General features: G+C 43.8%; 1 protein-coding gene across 1 annotated transcript in view; it reads left to right on the top strand.

Annotated features, from left to right (window-relative positions):
- LOC122842274 (sorbin and SH3 domain-containing protein 1-like) overlaps window positions 1-14,677 on the top strand; it is a 61,013-nt gene that overhangs the window by 32,022 nt on the left and 14,314 nt on the right. The window contains exons 16-21 of the mRNA XM_044136000.1: window positions 899-1,077; window positions 9,117-10,283; window positions 12,731-12,795; window positions 12,877-13,047; window positions 13,939-13,985; window positions 14,065-14,179. Coding sequence (XP_043991935.1) covers window positions 899-1,077; window positions 9,117-10,283; window positions 12,731-12,795; window positions 12,877-13,047; window positions 13,939-13,985; window positions 14,065-14,179 — 1,744 coding nt within the window. The remainder of the gene's footprint in view (window positions 1-898; window positions 1,078-9,116; window positions 10,284-12,730; window positions 12,796-12,876; window positions 13,048-13,938; window positions 13,986-14,064; window positions 14,180-14,677) is intronic.

Here is a 14,677-nt window from a genome sequence, read left to right as displayed (position 1 = left end):
GCATTACCGCTTCTCTGATGTTTCGTTCTTTTTTTTTGTTTTTAGGTAATAAACTATGGAGGGAAATTAGTTCCAATATTATTGCAACCATGGAACATGTTTAAAAAATTAAAATGTGACAAAAATGCATTTGAAAAAAATTTTAAAACTTCTCAATCAAACAAATATGATCTAAGATCCATTTTCAATGTGTACATAATTATGCAGTTTGCTAGTTTACGGATTTCAATATTTCAATTAGCAAAAATAACATCTAAAAAAGTAATAAATTAAATTAAATCTGGAAAAATAGTAAACTGCTCATTTATGTTTTTCTATTTATTTTTCTGTTTTGAAAAAAGTAAAATTTAAATAGGAAAAAATAAAAAAAGTTATTTTTGCTTCAACTTTTATGAAACAATAAAATATTTTTTAAATTAATTTTAAAAAATTTAAAAATACATGAATAAATTCGCACAAATAAAATCTGAGAAAGTGATTAAAACTAAATAAATCTGGAAAATGTTTAATTGCAAAGGTAATTTTGCTCATTTTAGTTTTTAAACTTTTCCATTTTTTTAAAATAAAATCCAAAAAGTACATTTTCAAAAACTATTAAAAATTTGCAAAAATAAAACTCACAAAGGAAGTAATTTACAAAACATATCAAAAATAACAAACTACATAAATGCATGTTCAGCTTAATTCAACATAATGTAAATTACACTCAAAATGGGAGTTTGACTTAGTTTAATTTTTGAAATTCATTTTTTTTTATATTAAAATGTTTTGAAATATGCTCCTCGCCTTCAACAATATTGGAACAAATTTCTCTCCATAAATCTCTGAAATAAATAAATAATATCAAAGCAGCCCGGCTGTGTTTGATTAACTTCTTTCTCTCTGGTTTGCGGCGCAGCTCCTCTAGCAAGTCTGGACACAACGAGGTGGAGAAGGACGGGGGGTCGTCGTCCGGCGACCCCGCCGCTCCAGAATGCGACCGACACGTTTACAAGAGCATCCTGGAGGGCGGCGACATTCCCCTGCAAGGCCTGCGGGCTTTAAACAAGCGCCATGGCAGCTCCTCCTCCTCTAAAGGTAGGACGCTAGCTCAGCATCAAACATGGCCGCTCACTGCAAAAACACAAAATAATAATAATAATAATAATAATAATATATTATGTACTGAATTACACATTTATTTGGTAACTTAAATGCACCAGTAGCTGCAGAAACTTGGTCAAATGTAAAAATATTTTATTTTTGTTCAGTCAGTGCAGTTAGGAGTAGAACAGCCAATGTAAAATAAATTATAAAGAAATTCAGGGGACATGTTGGAAATAAACTGAAACATTATTTCAAACGGTTCATAAAGAGCGATTAGAAATTCTCAACATAATGTAAAATAAATAATAAAGCATAGAATTAGACCGAATAGATCTGCCCTTATTGATCAGGAACAGTCACCAATAACCAATATAGAATCTTTTTCAATATCGGAACCAATACGGACACTATAAGCTAAAAAACCTGCCGGAGGAACCAGTACTTTTTAATGTGTACTCAATATTCAATTAAATTTATTGAACCAATCAGAGCCAGGAGGCGGGTCTTACCGCTGTCAATCGCTGCAGCTAGCAGTGAGTGCTAAAGGTTTACATCGATGATGGCTTATAAACAGTTTTCCTATGACAGTGAGTTGTTTCTCTGCTAATAAAACATTTAGCGGCGTGTACACGAAATTGATTGACAGCGTTAAGACCAGCCTCCTGGCTCTGATTGGAATAAATAAAACTATTTTTCAAACAAGCTTTAGATTTGCTTTATTTCAATTGTACTAAAACATTTGTGCTGGAAATTAGACTAAAAATATTTTAGAAGATTTTGTGTTTTTGCAGTGTAAACAGCTCTTAAAGCTGCAGATGTTGGAAAATGTTGAAACTTCCAGATGCATGTGATTCGCTCAACCGTCCTGTTGGATTACACACAGTGCACATTATTGGCCAATCACATCGCAGCATTCATTACCGCCTACAGCTGCATTTCTGTAAACCAGGAAATCATCAAGAAGTTTATTTATTTCCGTCATTTATGGAGGGAAATTAGTTCCAACATTATCACAAGCAAAGAACATGTTCCAAAAATTTAAATTTGAAAACCTTCTCAATCAAAAAACTAAATTTTTGCATAAAATCTTGTACAAATTTATGCAGTTTGCTCATTTTTTATTAATTTTTTTTTAAATTCAAAAATGTATCTGAAAATATATGGAACTGCGTAAATTAAATGTTATGACTCAAGAATTATATTTTGATTGAGAAGTTTTTCAGAGTTTCATTTTTGAAATCCATTTTGTTCAGATTGTCATGAAGCGGTGTGTTGGTGGCGGTGAGGCAACGCAGTAGACCCAGATGAGGTGTTGATGAGGAGTTTTAATGAATGATAAATAAACAGAAAACAGTCCACAGACCTGGCAGCACTGCTGAGCGGAAGACTGAAGCTCACTACAGGTAGCAACAGGCGATACGAGGACTAGACATACACAGACTGACGTAGACGTAGCAAGACGTACACTGACGTAGGACCCGACGAAGACAGACACACACAGGTGACACTAAATACACAAGAGGTAATCAGGGAACGAGACACACCTGGGAACTAATCACGGGGAGACAGGACAACACAGAGACTCAGACACACAAGAAAACTAGAAATAAATACACAGAAAAACACAGAACACAACAGTACCCCCCCCTTAACGGGCGGCTCCCAGACGCCCAAAAACGGGAAACCCAACGAGGGTGGGCGGAGGGGAGCTGGATGGGGGGTCCAAAGTCCATAATCAACAAAAAACAACCTAGTAAATAGGCGGAGACACGAGGGTCTAGAGTCCAAAAACAAAACCAACCAAACCCAACTGGGTGGGCGGAAACACGGGAAGGCGGGAACCACGGAGGAGGTCAGGGGGCCGACCTCGGCGCAGGAAGCGGGAGCCACGGAGGCTGTCCGGCGGCCGTCCGCGGCGCAGGAGGCGGGAACCACGGAGGCTGTCCGGCGGCCGTCCGCGGCGCAGGAGGCGGGAACCACGGAGGCTGTCCGGCGGCCGTCCGCGGCGCAGGAGGCGGAACCACGGAGGCTGTCCGCGGCCGTCGGCGCAGGAGGCGGGAACCACGGAGGCTGTCCGGCGGCGTCGCGGCGCAGGAGGCGGGAACCACGGAGGCTGTCCGGCGGCCGTCCGCGGCGCAGGAGGCGGGAACCACGGAGGCTGTCCGGCGGCCGTCCGCGGCGCCGAGGAGTCTCTAGAGCCGCACGGGGGCGGCGACGCGGAGCACAAGGAGTCTCTGGGGCCGCACGGGGGCGGCGACGAGGAGCACAAGGAGTCTCTGGGGCCGCACGGGGGCGGCGACGAGGAGCACAAGGAGTCTCTGGGGCCGCACGGGGGCGGCGACGAGGAGCACAAGGAGTCTCTGGGGCGCAGCAGGCGGACGAGAGCACAAGGAGTCTCTGGGGCCGCGCAGGCGGCGACGAGGAGCACAAGGAGTCTCTGGGGCCGCCTAGGCGGCGACAGTCTCTGGGGCCGCACTAGGAGTCTCGGGGAAGCACTAGGAGTCTCGGGGGGAGCACTAGGAGTCTCGGGGGGGGCACTAGGAGTCTCGGGGAAGCACTAGGAGTCTCGGGAAGCACTAGGAGTCTCGGGGAAGCACTAGGAGTCTCGGGAAGCACTAGGAGTCTCGGGGAAGCACTAGGAGTCTCGGGAAGCACTAGGAGTCTCGGGGAAGCACTAGGAGTCTCGGGGAAGCACTAGGAGTCTCGGGGAAGCACTAGGAGTCTCGGGGAAGCACTAGGAGTCTCGGGAAGCACTAGGAGTCTCGGGAAGCACTAGGAGTCTCGGGGAAGCACTAGGAGTCTCGGGAAGCACTAGGAGTCTCGGGGAAGCACTAGGAGTCTCGGGGAAGCACTAGGAGTCTCGGGGAAGCACTAGGAGTCTCGGGGAAGCACTAGGAGTCTCGGGGAAGCACTAGGAGTCTCGGGGAAGCACTAGGAGTCTCGGGGAAGCACTAGGAGTCTCGGGCCCGGCTGGAGGCGGCAGGAACGGGCTCGGGTCTGCGCGGCTAGCGCGGAACGCAGGCTCGGGTGCGCCCGGCTGTAGGCAGCGCAGGAGCAGGCTCGGGTGCGCCCGGCTGGGCGGCGGCGGAGCGGGCTCTGCGCCCGGCTGGAGCGGCAGCAGAAGCAGGCTCGGGTGCGCCCGGCTGGAGCGGCGGCAGGAACAGGCTCGGGTGCGCCCGGCTGGAGCGGCAGCGGCAGGGAGCTCGGGTGCGCCCGGCTGGAAGCGGCGGCAGGAACGGGCTCGGGTGCGCGCCGGCTGGAGCGGGCGGCAGGAACGGCTCGGGTGCGCCCGGCTGGGCTGGAGCGGGCGGCAGGCTCGGGTGGCGGAAGCGCTGCTGGCGGCTCCGGCCGCGGAAGCGCTGCTGGCGGATCCGGCCGCGGAAGCGCTGCTGGCGGATCCGGCCGCGGAAGCGCTGCTGGCGGCTCCGGAGATGATGGGGCTGGGCTGACGGAGAGATAGTCCGGCTTGGGAGGCAGAGGGTTACCTTTCAGAACGGCTATGGCTGTCAGGCGTTGCCACTCTGCCTCCTGTTGCAACTCCACCAGCCCCTGATGCGGAAGTCTAGGGATCCAGTGGTCCAGCATGAGGACCATGCGCGTGGCTATATTTAAGCGCTTACGGGCAGAGTATGGGCTAGCCACAACTGCCACATAGTCCTCAACCGTATCCCACAATACTCTTGGGTCCATGATGGTTGCGTACCTCACCTCGGTGTGGTCGGGTCCTTCTGTCATGAAGCGGTGTGTTGGTGGCGGTGAGGCAACGCAGTAGACCCAGATGAGGTGTTGATGAGGAGTTTTAATGAATGATAAATAAACAGAAAACAGTCCACAGACCTGGCAGCACTGCTGAGCGGAAGACTGAAGCTCACTACAGGTAGCAACAGGCGATACGAGGACTAGACATACACAGACTGACGTAGACGTAGCAAGACGTACACTGACGTAGGACCCGACGAAGACAGACACACACAGGTGACACTAAATACACAAGAGGTAATCAGGGAACGAGACACACCTGGGAACTAATCACGGGGAGACAGGACAACACAGAGACTCAGACACACAAGAAAACTAGAAATAAATACACAGAAAAACACAGAACACAACACAGATTTCCATTTTTGAACTATTTTCTTTGCTAATAATGATATTGGGACGAATTTCTCTCCTTGGTAATTCAGCTTAACAAACTTTAAGTCAAACTAAAAACCCTCATAACAAAAGTTTCATCTTGGACAGAGTGAAATATATTTGAAGTTCACATTTCAGTTCATTTTGTGAGTATGTTGATATTAATGGAAAGTTGAGTAGAAGGGAAAAGTGTGTTAAAATAGAAAGTGCAGTAGCAGCAGGGATAAGAATAGAAATATAACTTATTTTCTCCACAATGGACAAATTTCTGTGCAACAGCAGCAAAATAAAAGGCAATAAAAGCTTTTAAAAAATCTTAAAGCACCTAGACTCACACAAAGACAGAATAAAAATAAAATGGATTTCAACACAGAAAGGTCACATTATGTCATATGATTATTATGTATGAAAGGTCAATTCCAGAGAAACTGGCTGCTACCAGAGGGTGGCATCCAACCATATTACTTGAAAGTTGAGTGAAAGGAAAAACTGTGGTCAAAAGGTTCATAACCAACAGGGATTGAAAGCTTGTCTTGGTAAGAAGCTACTTTGAAAAAGTGATTTATGTGTTTATCACATTGTGTTAGCTTCCAGTTCAATACACCAATATCCCAAATGACTTGTTATAAATGCACAAGGTTTTTTTGTTGTTGTTGTTGTTTTATATTTATTTTTTTATTTATTACAAGACTTATTTATTATAAATTCACAAGTACAACTTTAGCAGAACAGACTTTGAATCCCTGTTACAATTTTTCTACCACAGTTCTTCCTTCCACTCAACTACCATTAATACACCTGCAAAAAGAAACAACATTTTCAAAGTGTTTTTGGCCGCCTTTTTACTGCAAATATGAAATGAGACAAAACTAATTTACAAGTAACATTTCAGGAAGATATGGAAGTTGGTTTTAAGTCAATAATTCTTTAATAATGGTGAAAAAGTTCAAGTTTCCCTGGCAGATTATTTCACTTATTTCACAGTAATGGGCCCTGCACCGTTACCTAGCAACGCCAGCCAAGCACAGCCCGTTACCTAGCAACCGAGTTCTAATTCCACTGACAGATTATTTCGCTTATAGTAAGAAGTTTTCCTTATGTAACAATTGAAATCTTTTGCCAGCAGAACCAGTACTTTTTTTTTATTAATAAGAAATTATTATCAAGCTCCTATTTTCTGCTGAAAAGTTACTTGTAGGTTAGTTTTGTTTTGCAGTAGAAATTAGACCAACAAATACTTTGTAAAATCTTTTGCGTTCTGCCACAACTAGCTAAAATAAAATAAACAAACGTTCTGATGGTGTTTATTTCGATGCGCCTGTGGATCTTTTCACTTGTCTATTTTTTGACTCATGTTGGGTCTGAAGTTGTCCCGAAACCCAACCTTGTGGATTTTTCCCGCCGCTGCCGCCCAGCGGTCTCCAGGCAGAGAGGGTATGAGTGAGGAGAGATAAACAGAGCAGTGAGATAAACAGAGGGCGGGCATGAGGAAGTCAGCTGTCAGTGTGGGGTCAGGAGCTGGAATGCCAGAGGGGAGCGCAGATCCAAGGCGGGGACACTTTGACCCAATGTACCGAGCTGAGTAAACATGCAACAGTTACCACTTTTACAGCCGAACTGCATGATAATTAGAACCCCAAGGCTGGAAACTGCGATTGTTGTAAGCAGATGTGGAGCTACGCAGTGTGAAAAATTAGCCATCCAGTCAACTGACTAGCATGCAGCTCCTGCCTGAGGCTCCACCTGGGTCGTTTGAGTCACTCGCTGCTGAGAAAAACCCTCCAAAAAAGTCAGAAACCAAACTCTCCATCATGTGTTTCAGTCTTATGCTCACAAAATGTTAAAAAATCTAATATTTAAAGAGCTGTGGCTAACAATTAATTTAGTAATCGATTATTCTGGCGATTAATCGGATAAAAACACACATTCTAAAGATTTCTCTTTTAGCGGCTTAAGCCTTTTTTATACTATATTGCAAATACATTAAAATATGTAAATAAACATATAATCCAACTCCTCTTCTAAACAGGAAATGCAATAACCTGGTATTCTTTTAGTAAATCTGAACCGAGTGAAGCTAAAACTTTACAACTGAAGGAATTTTGACAAAAACATATTTACAGACAAAATGCTAATTGTATATATTTTTGTACATTTTTGGCTTAAGTACTCCTCTGACTGTGTTCTGTCAGCAAACAAGCTTTTTTCAATTTGTACAGTTAACGATTAATTGATTACTAAAGTAGTTGACGATTATTTCAATAATCGACTAATCATGACTAATTGTTTTGGTCCTGTTTAAAATTAAAGCAGCAGGCAGTTACTTCTGATCAGTAATTTTTGACTTAATCCCTGCTTTGAATATGTTGGGGTTTTTTCACCAAATGGTTGTTTTTGGGTCCAGTTAGCGATTAATCAATTACTTATTACAGTCAGAACTGGTGACTCTGATATTTTCATGTCGTAAAGCACTTTGAACTGCCTTGTTGCTCAAATGTGCTACAGAAGTAAGCTTGAATTGAGTTAATTCAATATTTGATTAATCCGATTAATTGTTTCTGCCCTAAGTCTCTGTTAACAGAAAACAAAACCCTGACTAGCTGTGCTGCATTCATGAGCAGGAGTGACTCTTTTCTCTCCATCTGCCATGAATAAAACACAGAGTCATCCTCCGCAGCATGTTTTCCTGACAGATTTGAATGTGGCAGATCGGTCACTCGCCCCGCGGCGGAGCCTCGCAGCGCGTCAAAGTGTTGTGTCATTTCCCAGCACCATCTGGATCGCAGTCATGAGTCACCAGGCGCTGACACAAGCTTTTCCTAGCAGATTTCAGCTTTTTAACTGCAGGGCGGCTGGATCAGGATGTATTTTTAATTCACAAACTCAGGGAAGCAGCGTGATAGCAGCTCCGCCTGCAGATTCTGCAAACATCCAACAATGAAAGCAACGTTAGACACTATAACTTTTTCATATTTTATTAAAGTTTGAGGAGAAACTTCACTTTATGTTGTGGGGATTTTATTTATAGACCAAAACAAACGAGCACAGAACTGTGAAGTGGAAGGAAAATTATGCATGGTTTTCAGTTTTCAGTGGTCAGCACTGCTAACTAAACCATTAGCTGCGTTTCAGGCTTCGTCCTTTTCCTTCTACTTAACAATTACTCTCTGTTTTGCTTTGATCGATCACCTAAAATCCCCTCAAGCAACACACCGAAGTCTGAGTCTGAAGCTGGATAAACACGATCAGCCTTTAGTTTTAGCTAGCTTAAACAGCCTCCAACATCACATGGCATTTCATGGCATGTTGCTGTTTGAACGCCGTCTGATCCCTGGTTGTGTTCGACGATGCAGGTTCCTACGGTGGCCCTGAAGGTCCAACCACATCAACAAATCACTAAACACAACTACGAATGGAAAAACACAACAACATCAATTGTTAATTAAGCACAATTAAAATAAGAGTGGGAAACCCAAGAACTTGGCTTTAGAACCGGATATTATTCTGACTCTACAGTGAGTCAGAATAATGTCGAGTTTTCCTAAGAAAACCTTTAATTTTTTACTTAGTTTTCTTAATTTGTAGTTGTGCTGCGCTAATGTCATTTTGTTTTTCAATGTGTTGTTGTCATATTCAATTTGCCGTTGTGTTTAGTGGTTTGCTGATGTGGTTTGACCTTCAGGGCCACCATAGTTTCCTGCCAGAATGCCTCCTGGTTTCATTCTTTCCATGCAGTAAACATCTACTGGATGTTCACAGTATCAAGTCTGCTTCCTCTCATCCACTTTTGATGGAATTTGTTTTTTTAGCTCAGACTCAAACTGTGTTTGTGTGTAAACTTTGTGACCGTTGTAATCTAATATGTTGTTTATTCTGTTGTCCTGCATGCTTGCCAGTGGATTATAAAGGTGGGAATGGCTATTTAATTTCACCCTGCTCCTCTGTAAATAGTCGAACGGTTCTTGCCAGTAATGCAATAGGTGACCAGTGTAAGAGTAAGAAGCCCCTGTCTGCTGCCAAGGCCTGCATACCGCAGATCCTGCCCTCTAAGTTCAAGCCCAAGCTGCTGCCCCCTGGTGGTGACAGTCGGGACTGCAGGAGCGATGGCGCCCGACAGCCCAAGTCTCACAGCTGCGAGGATATCTACCCAGGGCGCTTTGGTGAAGAGGAGGACCGCAGCGTCTCCCCTGCGGTGAGACGGAGCGCGTCCGGGTTCTCCAGCCTGTACCGCTCCATGCATCACATCCAGCGGCCCAGTTCGGTCGGCTGCAGCCCGCACGGCAGCGTCCGTAGCCTCACCTCGCTGTTTGAGGCGGCCCAGAGCGACGCAGAGAAGTCGGTCGGGACCGTTGGACGGGACAACGTGTCGTCACGGGTCAGCGAGTTCGAAACGATGATCCGGCTGTCTGGCGCCGCCCCCAGCCGCTCGTCATCACTGCCCGCCCTGGACTCCGGGCGGAACCGCAGCCCGGACCGCGTGGCGTCCGCCGTGTCCGCCGAGGCACTCCTGACAACCGAAGCCACAACGACCGACGTTAGCGCTGCAGCGGAGGACGGGAACTGCAGGGTTTCGTCTCCGGAGGACGAGGTGGCTTCGTCGTCGGGGGATGGACAGGAAGTGGAGCAGATCCTCAGCGGATCCAAAACCCCTCCACTCCACCACCACCACCACCACCACCTGCACCACCTCAACCATCCACTCCTCCTCAAGCCCAGCAAGTGCAAAGGCGCCTGCCCGGCCTCCTACACCCGCTTCACCACCATCCTGCGCCATGAGAGGCAGCAGGAGACACCGGCTGCTGTGGAGAGGAAGGCCATGCTGCCAGGAAACCTCTTCCTCATGGGCCCGGCGCCCTTCAGGTTACGGAAGAACCCACAGCCGCACCAAACCCGACGGACGCTGTTGGCCACCAGGGTGACGGCGGGCGCCCAGAGGCCCCTCATCCCGCGGCGGCTCTCCTCCCTGGAGGTCGTGGAGAAGCTGGAGGGCGGCGGGACGGAGCGGCTGAGTAACGGCCAGGTGTTTGACGCCAACGGGAACCTACTGGCAGCTCACCATAGAGGTCGCTAACTCCATCCCTTTCACTGCTCTGTGGTCTCTCATTGATCTTCACCTTCCTCCTCCACAAAGCAACGTCACCGTCCTCTCATTTCCAGTCTGTGTGGTGTGTTCAAGTGACAGGGAACTGTCCATCTTCCATTTTCACTGTGAATGAGAACTCTCATTCAGGCATCTAGATTATGTAGAAAACTGCGATTTCATCTAAATGCACTGCAGTCTAAAGGTATTTTCACACCTGATATTTCGGTAGTCTTGGTTAAATTGGGGATCAAAATTGCAACATTTGTATAATTTTCAGCTGCTGTGGTTCTCTCTCTCACTGCACTGGCAAACAATCCAAACCCTTTGAAAACCTGTTCCCCTCTTTGCCTGTGGGGGCGCTGCACCAAGAACCACTGAAGAAAACGACACAAAAGCTGAAGCGCATCTTCCTTCCTTCGTGAAATGTAAACAATAACGGAGGGTGTCAAATTTTAGTGGTTAGAGGATTTCTCTTTTGTTTTTGGCAAAAAAAAACCACGAGTCTAAACTCGTGTGTTTGTTTTGGTTCAATTTACCCAGAATGCCCTGCGCTATAATCCGCTTCCTGGTAGAGCCAGTTTGATTGGGGACCAAAGTTGCAACATTTGCTACATTTTCAGCTGGTTTGGTTCTCTTTTGTGTCAAATCACAAAACAAACTAAATAGAATATGCAGTTCTCCTCCTCGCCTGCAGGGGCGCTGCACCAAGAAAGGGTTTAGATCGTTTCCCAGTTTATGAAAAAGAGAACAGCAGCAGCTGAAAATTTAACAAATGTTGCAATTTTGGCCCTGAACTGTCAGTGAAAACACCTTTAGATTACAGTGAACATTTGGCCAAAATATTTATTTATCCAAAGAAAACACTCTAATCCGTTTAGCAGAGAAAACTAGTATGGGAATTGTTGTGAAATTACGGGAATATAGTCATAATATTGTCAGACTAGAGACAGTTTTACCAGAGGGACGTCTTAAAATTGCGAGAGAATTTGGTTTTAATTTAAAAACAAAAAAAGCTTGAAAATAAATTTTTTGTTACTTTTGGTGTTGGAGTTCTCATAAAATTGCTACTTCATTCTCCTAATGTTTCAACTTTACTCCGGTAATATTAAGATTTTACTCTCACATTACTACGATTGTCTTCTTGTAAGATTATAATTTTCTTTTTGCAAAAATAAAAAAGAATTCTACTGCTTAATATTCCAAGAAAAGAAGCTGTTAGGTTTGTGAAATAAGACGGACATGCTGACATTAATCCAGAAAAGCATTGGTGGGGAAGAAAGTCCAAAAATGTGATTGATCACTAATATTGATTTATTGACCTGGAGGTGTGAACCTGGTGAGGTTTGAATGCTATGTGAACACCAAGCAGACTGGAGACTGCGCCAAAAACAGGAAGTGGACTACAGCACAGGGCATTCTGGGTAAATACAAACACATTAGTCTAGCACTAACAGGAGGAATGACTTGTAGTTTTTTTTACCAAAGACAAAAGAGAAATCCTAAAACAGCTAAAATCTGACGCTACTCCATTTATTTATTTTTTTACATTTGGTGAAGGAAGAAGTTGCGCTTTGCGTCTTCTTAGTTTTCTCCAGTTGTTCTTGGTGCAGCGCCCCCACAGGTGAGGAGGGCAGCAGTTTTTTCAATTAGTTTGGATTATCTGACTCAGGGCAGGGTGAAGGAGAACCACAGCAGCTGAAAATGTAACAAATGCTACAAATGAACACAATACCTCATGTGAAGCATGATGGTGGCAGTGTCATGCTTTGGTGCTGACTTTTACCGCTAGAAAGTTGTAGCACAACATTGATACAAAAACCTCATTAGCTTTTTGGCCAAGATTGAAGCACAAACAGTAAATTTAACTTTGGTTCCACCTGCTCACCGCATGCAGACATGGAGCAGTTGGGGTCATAGGTTACAATTAAGTTTTGAAATGATTTTTTTTCTTCATCATAGAAACCGGGCATGTTAGCTACTGGCTTTTTATATCCATTATAACCTTACGTAACTGATGCATTTCCATATAAATTTTGGTTTTCCGTCATTTTTTACTTTTAGATGCGTCATCGATCTTTACTTCCCAAACAGATAAATTGATAAATTAATGAAATAAATGTAAACTTTTAAAAAGTATTGGTCACTTACCATCAATACTCTCATGATTCCATGTTGATTTCTTTAATTTTTATTGGATGTTATTGTAATTTTATTTACTTTTTTCCAGCATTTGGTCATTGTTTTCATCCCTGTCTGCATGCAGATGTTTTTTGGTTTTTTTGTGGTTATTTGATGTGTGCATGATTATTATAGTATTGCCTTTCATCCAGTTGACTGGAATTGAGGAGATGACTGCAAAATTTTAGTTTAAAATTGCTGTTATGCGATGTAAAGTTAGCAATTAAATCATTTTCCTGTTTCTGTCAGACTCGTCCCCAGCTCACGGGGAAAGCCAGGATGAAGTGTTGAGGAAGCGTCATGGGGACAAAGAGGTGAATCCATCGCTAAAATGTGTGCCGATTTTTTAGAAATTAGCAACAGAAATGCAGCTTTCTGTTTTCTTTTTCTGACAGAAAATCCTGGAGGAGCAGCGGCGGCTGAAGCGGGAACAGGAAGAGGCCGACATCGCGGCCCGGAGGCACACGGGGATTGTTCCGACGCACCACCAGTTCATCACCAACGAGCGCTTCGGAGACCTGCTCAACATCACAGATAACGCTGAGAAACGGAAATCAGGCGTCGAGGTACAACGCAGGGTCGAGTCTTATCACCGCTGCAGGCAGGAAGATGGAGGAGGGGAACTTTCTGCACACTGATAAATAAATATTTCTGTCTAGTTTTTAGTGAAAATATCTTAGTGCTCCTGAAATAAGACAAAACTAACTTAAGAGTAACTTTTCAGGAAGATAGAAGTTTGTTTAAAGTCAATAATTCCTTAATATTGATGAAAAACTAAAAGTTCCCCTGGCAGATTATTCAACTGTCCCTGCCCTGTTACCTAGCAACGCCAGCCCAGCCCAGTCCGTTACCTAGCAACCGAGTTCTAGTTCCACAGGCAGAATATTTCAAATATTTTTCAAAATAACAGAAACTGAGATGGATGGATGGACGGACGGACAGAAGGAAGGAAGGAAATCGTTTTTGTGTTTATGGAATCTATTTGTTTTTAGAACTGTTATGAAATTTATTTTTTCCCAACACAAGCAGATTATGTCAGCCTAAAAAAATCCAGATTTTCCAAAAATTTAATCTTCAAAATTTGATAAATTGATAGTCAATTACCGGTACCTAGCGTTGCTAGGTAACGGTGCAGGGACAATTAAATAAAATAAATTTATCGCACAGCGCTACATTGAATTCTATTGTTCTTCATTAATATTAACAATTGAATATTTTATTCAAGGAAAACCATAATTTTCTGGAAAAAAGAAGAAAACATTTCTCTATAATTAATGAAGTCGTTTATTATTTTAAAATCTGTAAAATTACACATTTGCAACAAAAACTACCAGAAGTCCTGTAAGGGTTAAGTTCATTTAGTAGATCTGATTAAAATATATTGGAATTTTATTGATAAACTAATGATGTTGCTCGTGATTTTATCCGGAAAACTGAAAAGTTTCATTTCTACACAGAGAACTCCGGCCATGGCACGCTTTGACTTCAGAGCAGAAAGCCTAAAGTAGGTGAAAATCATCAGAATAATCACAGTAGTTTTTCAAAACTTTAAGCCAATATAATTTGCTGTTTGTGTTTTTCAGAGAATTACCGTTTCAAAAGGGGGATATCGTGTACATAATCCGACAAGTCGATCAGAACTGGTATGAAGGCGAACATCATGGAAGAGTCGGCATTTTCCCACGAAGTTACGTTGAGGTTGGTTCAGTCGGCTAAGAACCCAGAAACCGTTTGCTGCAGTGGAGCCCCCTGCTGATTATGCAGGAGGCTCCACTTCTGCTTTTCAAAGATGTACAGTTGCATAATTGCGCATCTGTTTGCAGCCAGTTTCAGCTTGAGTTGGGGCCAGTTTATTTGGACTTAACGTGGCAAGAGGCCATGAAGCAGCTCATTCTGAAACTGAGCAGACTAAAATCTCATTATTTAAGAATGATTTTGTGCAAGAAGAATTTTATGAACATGTTTTGTATAGGCCACAGACCTACCCTAACCTGTTCAAGCAAGAATAATAGGTGTAACTAACCCCTAAATCAACTTTTTTTGCCTATGTCTAAATGGGTTATTTAGGGTTCTGCGTGAATTTTGACATTTCCTTGTAACTTTGTTTAGTTCTGTGATATTTTATCTAAAACCTTCACAGTCCTGCCTCCTTCAGTCAAACGGTGCTTCACCAGTTTATTTTTCCTCTGGGTTTAC

Source organism: Gambusia affinis, linkage group LG13, assembly GCF_019740435.1.
Source record: "Gambusia affinis linkage group LG13, SWU_Gaff_1.0, whole genome shotgun sequence".
Classification (NCBI taxonomy): domain Eukaryota; kingdom Metazoa; phylum Chordata; class Actinopteri; order Cyprinodontiformes; family Poeciliidae; genus Gambusia; species Gambusia affinis.
The sequence above is the reverse complement of the archived record's forward strand: the minus strand, read 5'-3'. Positions and strand labels throughout refer to the sequence as shown.